The sequence below is a fragment of the Xenopus laevis genome, chromosome 9_10S (genome assembly GCF_017654675.1).
Source record: "Xenopus laevis strain J_2021 chromosome 9_10S, Xenopus_laevis_v10.1, whole genome shotgun sequence".
Classification (NCBI taxonomy): Eukaryota; Metazoa; Chordata; class Amphibia; order Anura; family Pipidae; genus Xenopus; species Xenopus laevis.
Window position 1 is genome coordinate 53,285,085 of NC_054388.1, and position 18,382 is coordinate 53,303,466.

Below are 18,382 nucleotides of genomic sequence, written 5' to 3' on the forward strand. Positions count from 1 at the left end.
GAACACGACGAAGGCATACAGACAAACAAAGTGTTGCGTCATGGAACTATGTTTCATTTAGTAGAGTCACTATCCTTCATAATCAGATAGTATTTTTAAAGATTTAAAAATTGTATATCTCCAACAGGGCATTTGCTTGTAAGGTCCTGGGGAACGTTCACTTTTCATATCTCAGAATGTGTGACCCGCTGAGGTGGGATGGGGGCTTCTTGGAACCAGCTAGAAAATAGAAGGTTGCAGTGACAACCCACTATGAGCACATTATGTTTGAGAAACTTTCAGACAGTACAGAAGAGTCTTTATTTAGAATTATACAGTAGTACAAAATAAGCAATATACATTTTCTATACAAAATATTTTCCCTCCTTATTTCAGTGGTGCAAATATTGACACAAACGCTCAGCAATGACAGGATCCTTTTAGGAGCCTTGCGGGATTATTATAAAGCTTTTACCATGCTAAGGGGTTTCATTCTGTAGCACACACACAATCATAATCATTATGAGTTGATGTTAGGAAAGGGATCTCCACAGCATGGTACACTAGGGTAAAGGGTAGAATAGGGGAGAATGGGTTCTTACTACATAGGGCCTGACTGTATTCCTTGTGGGAGGATCTCGGTTCTGCTCAAAGTGAATGCAAACAGTGATCTTCAGCCTGTGTGCACCCACCAGCTTTTGCTAAACAACTTCCAGCAGGAGAGCTCAGGTTGCAGGTGGACAAGACATCTGCAAAGGTTTTAGTCCTACCTCAGTGCTATGTATCCTTTGCTTTCCATAGAGTCTACTGTGTTAAAATCCCATCCCTTCGGCGAATCACGAGCAGGTGCATACGCAAGGCATCAATATACATATATTTTATGTATCTATAATTACAACGAGAGGAGGTGGCGAGGATCAGCACTCACAACCAGATTATGTTCCAGCTTCAGCTATCTTGTCAGATCAACAAGTAATAACAGGAAGGACAAGAGTAAAGTACACTGAAAAATGTCTCTCTTTTCCTATCCAATTGTAGGACAGTTGGGACAGCACCACACATTAGAATTTGTCTTTATTGCACACTGTAGGACATTCCAATTGTCCTACAATTGGTTTGCCGATAGGAAGTGGCCATTGGAGAACGCTCACTATGTAGAGAAGATTTTGCAAGTTCTCTTTTCCTATCCAGACAGCGCCTATACCTGTAGGGAGGAGACACATTAAATAAAGGCTTTGCTTTTATGAGATATGTGAATGATTTTATTTTGACATCCAGATATTCCTTGTGATACATCACAAAACCCACAAAGAAGTTACCTTCTGAACTTGTGGAGGGAGCTCATCTTCAGACCCTTCCTCTGGCACAGGTTCTGGGAGTCTGCTGGGCTGTACATCCTCACTCCACCCTCCCATTGGCTGTCGAGCTAGCGAAGTTCTTTGCACAGACCCAAGATCTGAAATGAGAGTAATGAAACAATACAATATAGAGACCTAATCCATTACAGACTATAAGACTGCAGTATCAGTTAAGTTTAAGTGCAACAATTTGGTGCATTTGGCAATTGTTTTACAGCAATGCAATGTTCTTATTCTGCATAGCAACATAACTACACAAAAAGCTGCATGGCTCCATCAATGTAGATGTGCTTGAATGTACAGCATCAATACCGGCATTTGTACAAGATTCAAATTGTGCAAGGAGCACCTATATGTGCAGCACACAAACAGAACTGAAATGTGCCAGAGCACACTTGGACTTTGCACCCAGTATTTGCCCAGTAGGAAAGTATAGAAATTATTTAAAAATCCAATTAGGAAAAGAAGGCAGAATAGACAATCTCCTTTACCTGTACTGGCACTTAATCTGTGTGTGCTGAGTGGAGGCAGCCTCTCTTCCCAAACTGCTGCGGCAGGGGATGGGCAGCTGAGTGAGGATGGCACATTAGATGTAGTGTTTATAAGGCCTTCGCCCTGTGAGCTCTCTCCACTTTCATCACTTTCCTGCCGGTGCCAGATGTGCCGCCCTGGTGCCATGCGCGTATGCTGCTGGTGCAACTGTACAAAATAAAGAGTATGTGTTACATTAGCTATGAGCATCCTATAACTTTCTCCCTCTTGGAACGCTACAATTTACAGTCACAGAGTAGCTACAAAGGATATCAACAAAGGATATGAATGGAATGGAAAAGACATGCGGGAGTTATCGTTATACTCCTGTCATATTTACCCATTGCTATACAGCGATTGCCCATTACTTATGAAGCCACACAACTATGGTTATGTGAAGACAATACTATCATAAAAATTTTGGAACACCGCCCCTGCAGGGGTAAGGTTTTAGGATACTCACCTCATGCATGTACAGGGCATGCAGGCTCATTTCAGTGGATGCATATTCAGACAGGGTACCGCTGTTCATGGGGCCCTCCCACACATTGCTGCCAAAACTGCCATTTCTGAAGTCGGCACTGCAGTGTTTATGGTATATAATTAATTGCATAAAAGTGAAACACGTGCTGTATTACAAGCCTAAGAATATCCTGCTTTGCCTGAATTATAATAAACTGTGGGGTTCATGATGCCTCTGCCTGTGTTTAATGTAAAATCACCTTTTTCTAACCCTCTGCTTGTGTGGCTCTCTAATTATACAGAAGTGCAGGAATCACAAACAAAGTTATTGGTGATTAGTGATACCTTATGGGGAACTCTAGGGTTAACTGTTAGTATATAAAGTTTCAGTTTCCTTACCTGATTCCACTCTGGCTCTGCACTGGGTGACAAGACTGCTGTGGGGATAGAGAGTGTAAAGCAGATGCCACCTCTGACACTGCAGAGACATGAGGAGAACCCAGAGCCTCAGTGTTAGCAGGGAACCCTGCAGTAGACACTCCTGAGAACATATTTGCCATCAGACTGTGGGGCTGGAAAACAAGAGAACATATATAGGCAGGAGGTGGAGGAGTCTGATGGAGGCAGAGGACACTGGCAGGAAATAGCTGCTGTACAATAGCAGGGAGCACACACCTCAGGATCGGACTGAATAGAGAGGCCTGAGCACTGCAGAGGCTGCATGAGGCCAGTGGGATGTTTCTGGTTGCCCATCGTGCTGTCTCGCTGAACTCTTTCCCTTAGCTGGCTAAGAAAGGCTGAGCATTCACGAGGAGGCTGCCACCGAGGGTTGGTTATAGCAAAGTGCATGAGTGAGAGCTCGGTCTTCCCATCCTCAGCCTGTTGGTAAATGGATGCTTCGGTCTTGCCTGCAGACATCCACTGAGAGAGAAAGAGTAATTGACAGAGAAAGAAGGCACACTGTTATACATACTTTATCTCTCCATAGATGTACAGCACAAAAATCCACCCTGCCGATTAGATCAGTAGAACCCCATAGGGTAAGCGATTAATATCTACCCAGAACTGCGATTTCCTGGACTACCTAGTCTTGGGATATCATTGGGTGGGCAGAGTAACAGGCCTAGGACTATAAAAAAGATGTTCAAATGTTGATGTACTACAATACCCATTTTGCTACATACAACCAAAAACTATACTACTGGTGCTGGGTGATTTAGTTCAGCCACATCCAGGGTCATAAGTTGCTCATCATTGTGATAAATCTGATCATCAGTGTTTCCAATCCTAAAACATGCCACATAAATAGCAACAGCATTGGCCAGTCAGTTGGCTGAGCATGACTCTGTATGTGAAGCTGCTTTGAATGATCAAAATCCAGATGAGAAGCGTTTTACTTACTGCAGGATTTCCATGCTGACGGACATCCATTTGTGCAAATGAACAGGTATCTCCCACTCCTACCACCTCTACTGTGAAGTTTCGAAAAAAGTCAATAATTTCCAGTGATTTGGGACGGAGGCAGAAAATTAGGACAAGGGGTGTTAAGAGCGGGCTCAGAAGTTCTTCTAAGATAAATACCTGCAGGCAGCAAACATTTGTTAGTGCATCTGTGACATTCACACTCAGCTATCTGCAGGGTACTTAACTCTAGTAGTGAACTGGGGAGCAGAACCAAGTAAATCTGTCTCTATAGATAAAAAAATGGGGTGTGGCCAGCGAGAGATGACCAGTGTGGATGGGGCATTTTATTTTTATTGGGGACATATTTCACTTATTGGGGGCAAAGGTATCTGGTGGGCTAATAACTGGGGACCCCTGGGAGGAAAGAGAAATATTAACTAAAAGTATGGGGCTCCATACTTATTGATGGTGGTACCTCAAGGAAAGATTTGGAAGCGCTGTATAGTGTGAAACTGTAATGGAAGACTCACTGCTTTGTATTGGAAGAGCTGAGAAAACTCTCCACGTGTCTCTGCTCTGTGAGCACTGCGCTGCCAGTGGTCAGGCATATAGTGGATATGAGCCAGAATAACACGGAGAAGCTGCTCAGGGCAGAACACCAGGTGCTGGTCAGGGATAAATGACCTGGGGACATAGAAATTCACTGTATCAGAACACATTCACAAACACAGATAAATTACATCTCTGCTTTCCTCTCAACGGGTAAATATAGAACATGAACCCAATAGACAGACCTTGTATAGGACACATATTTTCATGATTTATTGCTTAAAATCATGCAGAACAGTGAATATTAAAGCAGCCTTCATTCTTCAAAAAAATTGCAGAAGGAGTAAAAGGCAGTTAATCGAATTGCCCTTCCCAGTTATCCCCCTGTATAGTGGACTCCTCCTTATTGGTTAGCCTGAGACAGAAATACCCCCGAGCAAGACAAACAAAAGGGTTTTTAAAATATGCGTATAATTTGCATCGAATGTAATATATGCACATACTTTGAACAAAGGTAGAAGTGAATATTTTGTATGGAATAGCAGATAAAACCTACAGCATTTAAATGAAAATGTCCTTCAAATGTTACCGTACTTTGTTAAAATAGCTTTTTATTGATTTAGTTCTGTTGATGATTGAATCCTTACCTACAGATTGTCACTACAATTCCCAGCAGGGTGACAGCACTCAGTACGTGTTCTACTGCCAGCACATCCTCATCATAAACAGTAAGTGCTATCAGCACTGCCAATATGGAACCAGCGAGAAAGCCGAAGTGTTTGGCAACTACAGCCAGCAGTGGGGAGAGGAAGCAGTTCATATACTTGCTGGCTGGCTTATATGCTCGGCTTAGCCTGGCTTGTAATTGATGATCCAGTTCATTAAAATGTCGAAGGTAGCAGCGACCATAGAGGGACCAGCAACGAGCCCCCAAACTACCAGGCTCCCGTCTAAGCACCTCAGTGTAACTGAAGAAGGCGTAAAGAATCTGCCAGACTAGTACCAGTGGGCACAGTACCAGGTTGGCAAGTCCAATCCACAGGATGCGCTGAGCCAGCTTTTCAGAGAGCTCCAGACGGGCTCCTGAACGCTTATACTCAGGCTTAAGGCTCCATTCATTCTGGAAGAGACAGCCAGGGCCCCAGAAGAAAATCAGCTGAAAGTTGTACTTGAGGCCTCTGGTGTAGAAGACAGTATTGCCCAGCAGAGGGAGTCTGTGCTGAAGCGGCAGCAGGTTCTTATTTACCATGGCTACCATATAGTTCTTGAAGCGCAGGATTCTATGAGACACATCAAGTTCAGACAGCTCCTTTTTGTGAATGCAGATCTGGTGCTCTTTCTGGATCTGTACAATGCGGCTCTGAACCTCCTCCCAGGTATAATACGGAAGGTCTGACTGTGTAGGAGAGAGGCAAAGAAAGAGGAAATGCAAAAGTAACTGGCTGCGTTATAGCAGGTGCTACTCATCTATAGGTTTGTTTTGCCTTCACAGATTACGTTATGCTATGTTACAAATACAAACAGGATAAGTTGGTGCAGCCTGTAACAAGTAGTTAATTCATTATTCATGTGTTCCCAAATGGTGTTCTATTATCCCACAACCTTAAAGGAATACTGTCATGGGAAAAATGTTTTTTTCAAAACGCATCATTTAATAGTGCTGCTCCAGCAGAATTCTGCACTGAAAATCCATTTCTCAAAAGAGCAAACAGATTTTTTTATATTTAATTTTGAAATAAGACATGGGGCTACACATATTGACAGTTTCCCAGCTGCCCCCAGTCATGTGCTCTGATAAACTTCAGTCACTCTTTACAGCTGTACTGCAAGTAGGAGTGATATCACCCCCTCCCTCCCCCCCAGCAGCCTAACAACAGAACAATGGGAAGGTAACCAGAAAGCAGCTCCCTAACACAACATCACAGCTGCCTGGTAGATCTAAAAACAACACTCAATAGTAAAATCCAGGTCCCACTGCAACACATTCAGTTACATTAAGTAGGAGAAACAACAGCCTTCCAGAAAGCAGTTCCATCCTAAAGTGCTGGCTCTTTCTGAAAGCACATGACCAGGCAAAATGACCGGAGATGGCTGCCTAAACACCAATATTACAACTAAAAAAAAATACACTTGCTGGTTCAGGAATTATTTACAGTGTAAAAAGTGTAATTTATAAATAAATACATCATAAAAATCATGATTCCTTTAACGCTAGTGCAGATTTTCTCCAATCTGAAACCAACTAATTGTTTTAAGGTGAACAAACCCTTAAATGCAAAAACATGTCATATGTGTAAATGACACCCACTGATGTAAGATGGCCACTCATGCACATGTGGACGTTCACCTCAACCATCAAATAAATGGATGTATTGCCATACACCACACAGAGAGCTCAACTGGTTACTAAAGCAACAGTGCCCTATAATGATAGAACATTCTAATGGAGGGTGTTTCCCTTAACCTATATATGGTATCATTACTCACCATAGGGATGCGCAGAGCTTGCATATAGAAGTTATGGATCTCCCAGTAGCAGCAGATATTGTATATAAATTTTATGAGTCTGTGAATCCAGAAGACTCCAGCAATGGCCAATAAACAGACGAGAAATCCATTTTCTTGCATTCTGTGGCACACAGACGTGGAGTAATGTCAAGTATAGTTATTTACAAACACCTGAAAATACCCTTTTTATACTAAAGCAATGTAATTGCAAAACTGGTGTCCAAAAACGCATGTACTCCTGCAAAAATTAAGCAGTGTTCTTGCTCCATCAAAACTAATTATCATAATGAGGAAACCTACACTAGCCCTTTGTGATAAGCCTTAAACTTACCTGGTGTCTGACTATTAGGCTATGGACACACATGCGGATTTTCGGCTGGGCCGTGGGATGTTTATTTTTTTAAAAAGCCGACCGCTGCGTAAATACGCTAGTGGTTTCAATCTTCGGCAATGCAAAATTCTGCTAGCGTATCTATGCTGCGGTCAGCTTTCTAAAAACTGCATTACGAACCACTGTGAAAATCCGCGTGTCCATAGCCTAAAGAACAGAACATCTTAAAAAAAAGAAGTTACGAGGATCAGAGCACTGAACCATGGTAAGAATTGGTGGAAACATATACTGACTTATCCAGATGCATCCTACTGATATTCAAAATAGATCCTGGCATTTCAAGTACATAGAGGACTGGCATCTCCAGGAACTTTTTGCATGCCGGTGTTGCTCTCCAAATTTTAATTGCATTTGTATGTGGTGCACAGGTAAAAAAAGGTTATGGATCCTAGTCTATAGCATCTTACAGCAGCCCTATGGCATTTCCCAGAATCTACAGAATTCTAGTCTGGGTCTGAAGGATCCTGCCAGGACTAAAGCAAATGGATCTAGGTTTAAAATTAAGGATCGAATTGAAAATTCTATTTTAATCCATGGTCAAAACTCTCAAATCCAACTAGGAAATTATCCAAATCGATTCGAGTTTTTTTTTAAAAAAATTCGAATTAGATTTTCGAGATTTATCATACTCTGGCCCTTTAAGAATTCGAATTTGACTATTCGCCACCTAAAACCTGCCAAATTACTGTTTAAGTGAATGGGAGAGGTCCAGGGCTCAATTTGGAGTTGTATGTAGCCTTCCTGACATTCGAGTTTTTCAGAGAAGAAACTCGAATCAAGTTTGATCGAATTCGAATCAAATTTGATTTGAGTTTTCAGGTCTTTGAAATTTTTCCGACTTTTAAAAATTCGTTTTTTTCTTTAAGTCCAATTTCCAATTAATTTGAAATTAAGGGAGTTTAAAAAGACATAAATTCGAAATTGGACCCTTGATAAATGTGCCCTTAAAAACGATATTTCCTGTTAAATCTTGAAACAGATTACCTGTCTCTGCAGACCCCTGGAGGCAGGAAGGCATCAGGAAGCGTCACTTTAACGTGGTCACTCTGACTGTGGTTCACCATTTTGTTGGCAAATAGAATGTCATAATCCACACAGCTCACCAGTAATGTGGTAAAACTGACAATAAAGATGAACTGCCTGTATGGGGAAACACAGAGACATTGATTAAGATGTGACAAGCAAACTATCACTGATATCTTGTGCTGCAGTCTCTTGTGTCTTTATGTGTTGATAAAAATTCTTAAAAGGCCTACGTTTTATCAAAAGGGTACATTATTCCCAATTTGAAGCCAAACAAGTGGTTAAACTGTTTTTAGTTACAGGGTCGGTGATGCAGACAACCAGATATCTGGCTGGAAGCAAACATGATAGTAGGTTAATAAACCTAAAACTATACAAAATAAATAATGGAGACCAAATATTTATTTCCACCGATAATGTAAATTTGAAGGTGAACAACTCATTTAAGTACTGTAAATGTGTCTTTAAAGGAGAACTAACCGCTAAAAATGAATGTGGCTAAAAATGCCATATTTTAATGACCTTATTGCAGCAGCTTAAAGTTTCAGCATCTCAATAGCAGCAATGATCCAGGAGTTCAAACTTGTCACAGGGGGTCACCATATTGTAAAGTGTCTGTGACACTCACATGCTCAGTGGGCTCTGAGCAGCTGTTAAGAAGCTAAGCTTAGGGATCATCACAAATTATCAAGCAGAAAATTAGGTTTCCCTGTAATATAAGCTGATGCTACAAGGCTGATTATTAAATTCTGATGCTAGTTGCACTGGTTTTTGTGCAGCCATGTAGTAATTATCTGTATTAATTACTAATCAGCCTTATATTACAACATTTGTATTCTATGTGCACAGTATATTTTGAGTCGGTCCCTAAGATCAGTAAGTGACAGCAGCAAGAGAGTATGTGCAGTGAATCAGTAGAAAAGAAGATGGGGAGCTACTGGGGCATCTTTGGAGACAAATCTTTACTGCTAAATGGCTGTGGTTGCCTTGGGCTGGTACAGAAGACCAAAACATAATGTACAACATTTCTGCCCAACTTCTTTAGTTAAGTTTTAGTTCTTCTTTAAACATTCACAAAGCACTGCCTGAACACACTTACAGCAGCTCAAAGATTTCTCCAATCAGCATACAGGTGAAGCCATTCTTCTGGTGCAGATTGTATACCTGCATTTTCAGAGTCAAGGGCAATAACAGGTGAAAACTATAGGAGATAACAATTTATGTACAAAATAGTAAAGGGAAGCTATTAGTTTCTTAAAGTATATGGAATGGGAACGACCCAGAGTTCCCCTCCCCCACATACACAGGGAGAACATACAAACTCATTGTAGATAGTGCCCAGGCTGTAATTAAACCTACTACCCTATTGTTCCAAAGCAGCAGTGCTTACCATTTCACCACTGGGCATATGATATGGTTTCATTTCAATAAAACATGCAGGAAGTAAAGAACTATGTATTTCAATAAGCAAACCCCCGCCATGAATATAAGGAGGGAAGCAATCTCAGCAATTTATTGCCTGATTGTTTTACTGGGGTGGGGGTGCAGTTAAGGGATGTTTTCAAAAAACTTGAACAGCAAAAGGCTCAAATCTGACATCCGCTCTTATCCTAAATAGAGAAGGAAGTGTTGAGTTTCTTAAACAGGCAAGGGGAAATCTGTGTCATGGTTAAAACCAAAGTTTGACAACTGATTAATATCATTCGTCAGTTCCCTGCCCTGCCCTGCCTGTAAGCATGCCCCAAAGAATAACGTTTGTAGGATACATGAGAGAAGAAGAGATCGAGGTTTTCTATGTGATGCCATGGAGCTGCAGAGACAAATAGCAACATGATTACTTGGAAGAAACGTAGTATTTTATAAATGGAAAATGTGAAACTACACCAAGAGGAAAAAAGTGTTTGTCAGGTCACACATGCTGTTCAATAGATATAGTCTGTTATTCTATCAAACCACGGTGATTCTGTCCATTCAGTTACACTCTTTTGGAGCATCAGCTTCAATGAATGGGTTGATGTTATTTGGCCCTTCGTGTAGATGAGCAGGACACAACACGAACGTACAGCAATTTAGTAATTAGATCATTTTTATTGTTGTCATTTACTTATGTAGCACCAACATAGCGTGCAGCGCAGATAAGGAATGTACAACTACAAAGTGCATAAATATACCTACATTTACTGCCCTCTGGAACATGCACCAGCAGATCATCTTCCCCTAGAGGTGAGTCAGTGTAGGATGCCTCCAGTCTCTGGTATGGAGTGTCATACATAGCCATCTTCTATGCAGCCTTACTTTCCACTTTCAGCCTTTAGAATAAAGAAGGGTCAGAGACTGGAAGAAAAGCAGAAAACAGGCTGAATATGAAGTTGGAATGACATAAACTGAGTGTGCTCTGTGTTAAAACACTGTAAATCACACAATGAATGCATAAAGGGGAAGAATTCGTAAAAGTCCCCAAGTTGGACTATGTTTCCATTTTGCAATCTTTTACTACAATACTCTGCAAGGCACTGTGTTTGTGGGAAATTATGATACAATGGCACAGCATACAGTACAGTGGAGACACATAAAACATATTTGGTTTTGGCCATTTCTAAATATGCCCTTTAAATTCTTCATATCCATATTAAAAGTTGTTGGACCAACCAGTAAGAGACAAAATGCACCTGTCTATTAAATAGAGCTCAGATTTTCTATTAATTCTGCCTATTTTTTATAGGAGAAGGAGAACCTAAACATTGTGATTAGCACTGCCTAGTGACCTAGATCTCTTTTTTCAACAGGTCCTGTGTATCCCTCATTAAACAAAACATGCTGCCCATAGGTACTTAGTGCCATGCTGCCATTTGTTTCTTATTCCCAGGTATCCCTTGAGTCATGCTACTGTGGTTAGTTGTAGTTTTTTTAATCATTTTGCTTTTTATTCAACAGCATTCCTATTCGGAATCAGCAGCTATCTGGTTGCTAGGTTTCAAATTACCCTAGCAACTAGGCATTGATTTGAGGCTGGAATATAATTAGGTGATGGCCTGAATAGAAAGACGAGTAATAAAAAGTAGCAATAACATTAAAGGGGTTATTTATCAAGATCCGAATATAAATTGCCATATAATAGATTCAAATGGAACTTTGGGAAAAAGAATAAGAGGAATAAACATGCTAGAACTTCAACATTGAGCACAGGCTTCTGTTTATTAAGCAGGGACTCTGGGCCAATGAGTTGCAAAACAAGTTCAAAATCAGACAGCAGTGCAGTGCAGGGCAGGTTAACAGGGGTGGCAAAAAAAGGATGCTCCTGGTACATTTAAGAGCCAAATTTCCGATTTTTAAACCAGAAATTGTGCCTTTCTAGTGCAAGAGAGCTCAATTGCGCTATTTGCACTTCCAATGCAGACCCTAAAGCCTCTCCAATGCATGAAAAGGTAAGCGCTGGGGGGATCATAACTGTGCTATTAATCTGGATGCATAGTTGGTCACAAGGACGTTATGGAGTTATTTGTATATCTCTGCCCATAATTTCTTATGTGAGCTTTAAAATCTCAATTTTTTGTGCTATGTGTATATCATGATGCATGTTAATACAGTCTGTTTAAGAAGGTTTTACATAGTGAAAGGTTCTTTGGCTTCCTTTAGATCATCACTAACCAAGTTGGTTTTTCTACTTATGAGTCAGTAAAAATACCTTTGAGAATCCAGAATCATTCTATGAAATCTCTTTGGCTTGATATGGAACCTCTCTGGATGAATTCCATTCCATCTTTAGGCTGCTCTCTTTCCTATGGTCAGGCCCCAACTAAGCCTAAGGTCCATAAAAATCCCTTGGGAGATTTTACCTACCCCAATCTAACAGATAAAGTGCTTTGCTATAAGTAACGTTAAAAACACAAGCTATAAAAAAAGAATGGTTCAGATGTTAAAAGGAAGCAATTTAACCCACTGCTGCTATTACTTTCATGGCTCACCGTGTTTTAGTTTAATAAAAATGAGAGCAGAGAGTTGGACAGCCTAAAGTAGCATTGTAGGTGTAGAAGACTCTGTACAAGGGGTCCCAGTTTGAGCTGGAGATTTGAAGCCAATTTTTACAATATTTCATATATTTATTAAAATGCTATGTGCTAAGGATGGGGCAGAGAAAGGAAACATAAGGTTGCAAAGTGTGGCTCGACCCCCATTAAGTCTGAAAAAGTCTGCTTTACAGAAAAGGGTAATGATTTAAAGCAGAAGGAAAGCTATGAAGGCATTTTATTGCCAATAGATTAGCTGCAATCATGCAAGCTAGAATGCTATATTTATTCTGTAGAATGTTTTACCATACCGGAGTAAAAAGCTCTAGAAGTTCTCGGTTTAGGGTAGCAGCTGCAGTATTAGCTTGGTGTGACATCACTTCCTGCCTGAGTCTCTCCCTGCTTACTTATAGCTCTGGGCTCAGATTAAAGCAGAGAAGGGGGTGAAGAGGAGCAAACTGAGCATGCTCTTGCCCGGGGCAAGGAGGTTTAAGCTGAAGGCAGGAAGTCTGATACAGAAGTCCATGAGTACACAATAGAAGGAAAGAAATGCTGTGTTTCTTATGACAGGGGACTCAGAGCAGCATTACTTTGAGGGTTTACTGGTGTATTTAGGTGGACCTTTCTGATAATGCTTATTTAGTTTTAACCTTTCCTTCTCCTTTAAACTGAAATTAAGAACTGGAGCATGTAGTAATGGTTCCAAATAAGCAACTAGGTTATGTCTCCAACTCCCTGCTAGCACATTCCCAGCAGCCCACCTGACAGTACAATCAAAACAGGCTCCTCTATGCTCCTATGGAGTGCAGGAATACTCACTTGTTCATATCTTTAACCCAACATACAGGGGACCAAAGCAGCTTGGGGCTCCATGGTGGCATAGAAATGTAGTGCTGGGGGTCCTTTTGCCCTTTCACCATCTCCACTATGTCACGATCCTCTGCACAGTGTCACATTCAGCAGCAAAGTAAATTCTCATTCAGAAGGCATCTCTCTCATTCTGCATAATATCTGCACCTCAAAAAACATAAAGAGATTGCACAGTCAGTAGGTTTAATCTCTATTGAATAGGGCCAACTTTACCTCCTATATTGGCATGATAAATATATATATATATATATATATATATATGATTCAGTAAGCAGGACCCGCACTCGTTCAAATTCAGTGAAATAAAAGTGTCTTTATTCACAGGTTCATTTTCCAACGTTTCGGTCCTCGCTGGGACCTTTTTCAAGGAGCGAGGACCGAAACGTTGGAAAATGAACCTGTGAATAAAGACACTTTTATTTCACTGAATTTGAACGAGTGCGGGTCCTGCTTACTGAATTGTATTATACTTTGACCAACGCACCAACATCGATTGAAACAAATCCGGAAGGAGTGCGTCCACTGAACCGACAGTATATATATATATATATATATATATATATATATATATATATATATATATATATATATATATATACTCTCCTGAAGACGGCCCCAATGAGGGCGCCGAAACTTTGGGAATTAAGCTCTATCGTTTTTGAGCATTTTGGAAGTCCTTGGAGTGCGGTTTGTTTGTACATTATATATTCAGTGATTTGACCAGCACCCAGCTGAGGACTGTTTTGAGTGCATCAGTCTGGAAGACCACACACACACACACACACACACACACACACTGTATACATCCATCTGTTGTACAGAGCTGCATCATGTGATGGTGCTATATATATATATATATATATATATATATATATATATATATTTATAGATTTGACCAGAAAGGCACTGGCTGAGTGTATGTCTATTATGACATAGGTATCTGTGGCAGTTTTATTATACAAGTGCAGATACCTCCCCCCACCCCCACAGTAGCATATTAAACACCATTCATGCGCTGTAAATAAAGAACTTTACTCTCAAAAATCCAAAAGTAGCTGCATTCATACAGAGGAGCTGATCCAGTCAGAACATTCCATTCCGCTATACGAGGATTATGTGAAAATGAAAGCAAAACTAAAATGTGTCCTACAAAAAAGGAATCCAGCACTTGAGTTAGTTTCTGTCCATACTATTTTTTCCCAATTTTGCTTACATTATCAACTTGAACTTGTACTGCCTTGACCCCCACCTCTGTCAACCACCCACCGAGTCCTGCTGCAGATATTCAGCAGTTTTTCATCTGCAAGTCCCAGTGCTTCTAATCTAAATCCTGGTGCTTGTGCTGAGATAGGGATGGGGCAGGTAGGAAACCCTCTGACTATTCATACTCATCATCATATGCAGAAGGTGATCGGCCTCGCTGGTTCCTTCACTGTTTGTCTGTAGCGACACTCCTTCTCATATTACTCTCTTTATTATATCACCTGGTCTGGCTGCACTTCCCTTGGCAGTGGCTTATGCTTATCTGTCAGAGCTGTGTGGGGAGAAAATGAAAGCAGCAGTTACATGAGGCCACTGCAAGCACTGAAATCTAAAACCAACCTTTTGTCAGATACATTTAGGTACATGTATGTAAGTATAGAGAGAGAGAGAGAGAGAGAGAGAGAGAGAGAGAGAGAGAGAGCATCTAATGGATGTATATTTTCTCTAATGGCAAGTATATGTACGTATAATCATGCACAGCGCCAGGGGACCTATAAGAGCCTAGTATAATATATTATATGTATCACCATAGGAATCTATATGATTCTAGAGACTGACAGGCATATGTATCAGTATTATTGCAATGTGCACAGCATACGACCGGGTCATACCCTCCTCTATCACTTAATAAACACCAGGCTCTTCCTCCCCGTTATTTCCCACCAGATTTTATTTACCAGACAGTGTCAGCAGCTAATCTTGTCTCCGGTTACAGCAGCGCCACTGGCTCAGTCACGGCAGTTTCGGCTACTGATTTAGCTGCCCTGACACAAACACAAACCAGTCACCAAAGACATTCTGACCGCTGGGTGGTGTTCGAGCAAATTGGAACAGGAGTGGCCAACACAGTGACCAATCAGATGTCTGAGAGGCGGAGGTGAGCTGCGGTTTGTTTTGAGTCGGGTTGAGAAACAAGTGGCGCTGTAAGGCAAAGGGAGAACTGGCGGAAATGACACCAGACGCGGAAGTGTGGTGAGAAGTCAGCAAAGTGTGGGCAACATGTAATGTGTGAGACTTACTGATATCTGTAAGCATGCGATACATATAGAATAGATAATGTGGTCAAATGCACGTGAGATTCATAGTTGTCACGTGTTTCTCATCTATTCTTCTTAAATCTTATTCTTCAGTCTGTGTCATCCTGGCATAGATCTTATCTGATTATAAGCAGCCCTGCCCTGTTTTTATGGCTGAGATTCTAACTAACTTTATAACAGAAACTTGTGGCACAGCTCCTATCTGACCCCCATTGTTAGCAGCAGTCCTGTCCTACTTTATGGCTGAGATTGTAGCTATATGTATAACAGAGCATTCTGTCAAAGTGACCCAGATCCTATCTAATACCCAATGTTAGCGATAGTCTTGTCCTGCTTTATGTTTTAGATTGTAAAATATTTGTTGCTTATCAGGCCCTGTTTGATGCAGACATACATACAGCCCCCCGCTGAATGGGATCTCAGTCAACTGGAGCAATGTGAGGGAGGAAGAGTCCTTTATTAAAGAATCTGGTACATGGAGACCCACAAAGTGAGAAGGTACTTTGTGTCAAAGGGGACACTGAACTACAATTACAGACTTTAAATGCTGTCAGGGCTCACTGACACTGATCAGTAACAAGTAGGGGCTATGCTGCCATGAGGTGAGTTCAGGTGGTAACAGGCCACAAGTTACCAGGGGTGGCAAAACTCTGAATCAAAAAAGTGAAGATTTTTGTGCTCCATTCTGTTTTGTACTGCTCTCTGTGTAATTCCCTGCGTCATTGTTTTGTTCCAGGACATGGAGGTCAAACTAGAGCAGCTGCTGAACCGTGTAGAGAGCTTGCAGGAGCAGCCAATGATAGTGATTTTAATGGCTGGTTGAGGGCACTTTGCTGGGGCTGTTTATAAGGGGTAAGTAGTAAAAATAATAACAGAGATGGTGTTTATTCTTCTTCCGTTTTATTGCTCACAGAAGCTACATGTGCAAACATCTTTATTTACAGGAAGGAGGCGCTAAAGCACAAGACGTTCCATAGTTACACTGTAAAGGCCAAGAGAGGAACTTCTCAGGCTTTTCATGACTTTCAGAACCGAGGTCACACAGCCAAATCTCCAGGCGCAGCTCTTCAAAGATATAACCAGGCTGCTCTAATTGCAGTAAGGAAAATATAAGAGTTTGGACTTGAAGAAATGATCCACTTCGGATTCTGTACCCCAGTCATGCTCAACTTCTGCTTTATGCATTGTTGCTGAAATCCCGAGTAACTTTGCCTGCCTTGAAAGCTTAGAGAGTTTAGAGTTCTGGAGGGTTAACATAGGCCAGAGCAGCAATGTCCAAGTCGCAGGCAACAGGATTTCCTTCCCTGGGCAAATTTAAATTGAACAAGACTCTTCTTTAGGAATGGGTTCCCAGAAGTACCTGGTATAACCAAAAGGTTAGTGCAGTTAAAGCTTTTCTGGGTTACTGTCTTACATAGTATTTACCCAGGCTTCTGATTTTCTGCACTTCAGCAGAGAATGGTACTGCTTACTGTGTGCATAGATCTCTTACTTCATGGAAATCCAACAGAACATGCAGGAAGGTCCCAGCACCTCTAGCTCATATAACAGTTTTGTTTCTTTGTTTGAACTTAGGACATAAGCAAATTACTGCAAAGCTGAGCAGAGCATATAAGAAAGGCAATGGGTATATACCTTAGGTTTCAGTGCTCTCACAGAACCCTCTTCCTGGGCCATAATTCTCCCATCTTGCAAAAAGATCCAAGAGGGCATGGCATTCCTTTTGTCATACGGAGAGCAACCTGGTGTATGGCGAGGTCTGGGATTATGTGCAATTGCCAGATGGCCAGTGCAAAACTTAGTCCAGAACCCTCTAGTCAAATCAAACCTCCCATGCACCACAGTCACCACAAGCCTCCTCAAACCACTCATCCTTAAAATTGCTTCTGTGGCTATGTGACTATTTTATGTAAGATTGATCTCTGTAGCCCTGTGAAGCCCTACCATGTTCCTGGGCTCGGAGGTGGTAGCACCGATTTGTACTTTTTGGTTGACAGAAACATAATTACAGATAATACAATTTAAGTGGATGGGTAAATCAATATACCGCTATTCTGCTGTCTGGCAATTTGTCTGCATAATGCTGAAGTTGGGCTGTTTATGACTGCCTTTACAAATTTCTTCCTTCTTAAAAATTTCTTATGGTTCTCAGAATGTAACCATGATCTGGAAAGATCCAAGACCATCTCTGATTGTAGGAAGACCCTCAAGAACAGGAAGAGGATGATGATGATCAAACAGAAGAGGATAATGATCAAGCTGAAGAGAAACTCATAAAAAAAAGACGAAGCTGTGTTGTCAGCAGAAAGTGAGAATGCATGGCATTTATTTCATTGTTATCCACTGGCTATGTTTGTAGTCACTGCCTGGTGTAACTTTATTGGCTAACCTTACTACACACCAAAACCAATTCTCATTCTGTCTCAGCTGACTGTTATAAGCTTTGAGAAGCAGGAGGGTTCTTCTGTAAAAGGATTTACTAAATAATAACATTGAGTTCCACTGTTGTGGAACAAATTGTTTTGCTTGAAAGTAATGAAATGCAATTTACCTTTTGTCTCTTTCCTATACATGGAAGATGCATTTGCTATTTAATGAGAGGGAGAATAATCCTTTTATAATAAACCAATGGGTCACCTTTTGGAGTTATGCTGTTACAAATGTACATTTTGAAGCACCCCCTGCAAGAGATGGTATCACTAAAAGCAGAGGTTTTGAAATAGTGGGACAAACTTTGGTTCTATATATTGATAGAATGATAGATGAATGACAGATCAGCAGGTGCATTTACTTGCCCTAGTGCAGTGGTAATAATGAAAAGAAACATTTGATTGGTTGTTTATGGTTACTGGGCTTAAAAAGACTTTGTTCATTAACATAACATTGCAGAGAATCTACATAACCAGTTTCTGGTTTGCTTATAGATTCCAGGACCCGTATATGAGGAAGTGGAAGTCCAGAGAGCTGAAAAGAAGCGAGCACAGAAGGCAAAGAGGAATC

General features: G+C 41.0%; 1 protein-coding gene and 1 long non-coding RNA gene across 7 annotated transcripts; one reads left to right on the top strand and one right to left on the bottom strand.

Annotated features, from left to right (window-relative positions):
- Positions 1-281: 281 nt before the first annotated feature.
- On the bottom strand, positions 282-15,151 carry atg9a.S (autophagy related 9A S homeolog). Of its 6 annotated transcripts, none has more exons than XM_018238722.2 (17): positions 15,023-15,151; positions 14,471-14,616; positions 13,032-13,223; positions 10,381-10,539; positions 9,972-10,015; positions 9,305-9,369; positions 8,167-8,322; positions 6,771-6,912; positions 4,931-5,679; positions 4,265-4,418; positions 3,732-3,911; positions 3,006-3,251; positions 2,730-2,902; positions 2,332-2,449; positions 1,829-2,036; positions 1,299-1,435; positions 282-1,183 (listed from the first exon to the last, which is right to left on the bottom strand). In XM_018238722.2, the coding sequence occupies exons 4-17, from the start codon at positions 10,481-10,483 to the stop codon at positions 1,178-1,180; spliced, it is 2,481 nt and encodes an 826-aa protein (XP_018094211.1). In that variant the 5' UTR covers positions 10,484-10,539; positions 13,032-13,223; positions 14,471-14,616; positions 15,023-15,151; the 3' UTR covers positions 282-1,177. The 6 variants fall into 6 exon arrangements, with proteins under 6 accessions (XP_018094211.1, XP_018094214.1, XP_018094208.1 ...); XM_018238725.2 differs by having other exon boundaries at positions 10,381-10,514; positions 13,032-13,229; XM_018238719.2 differs by having other exon boundaries at positions 13,032-13,229.
- Positions 15,152-15,276: 125 nt separating this feature from the next.
- LOC108702923 lies at positions 15,277-17,515 on the top strand. The gene is made up of 4 exons (XR_001933397.2): positions 15,277-15,372; positions 15,755-15,984; positions 16,119-16,234; positions 16,327-17,515. It is a non-coding gene; the product is annotated as an uncharacterized LOC108702923 (long non-coding RNA).
- The last annotated feature ends 867 nt before the right edge of the window (positions 17,516-18,382 follow it).

Bases quoted from the DNA above. Each gene is read 5' to 3' on its own strand.
- atg9a.S (XM_018238722.2), bottom strand. From the start codon at position 10,483: ATGGCTATGTATGACACTCCATACCAGAGACTGGAGGCATCCTACACT. The intron at 10,016-10,380 runs GTAGGTATATTT...TTGTCTCTGCAG, and splicing joins TGTTCCAGAGGGCAGTAAAT to CTCCATGGCATCACATAGAA. The intron at 3,252-3,731 runs GTAAGTAAAACG...TTTCTCTCTCAG, and splicing joins GTCAGCATGGAAATCCTGCA to TGGATGTCTGCAGGCAAGAC.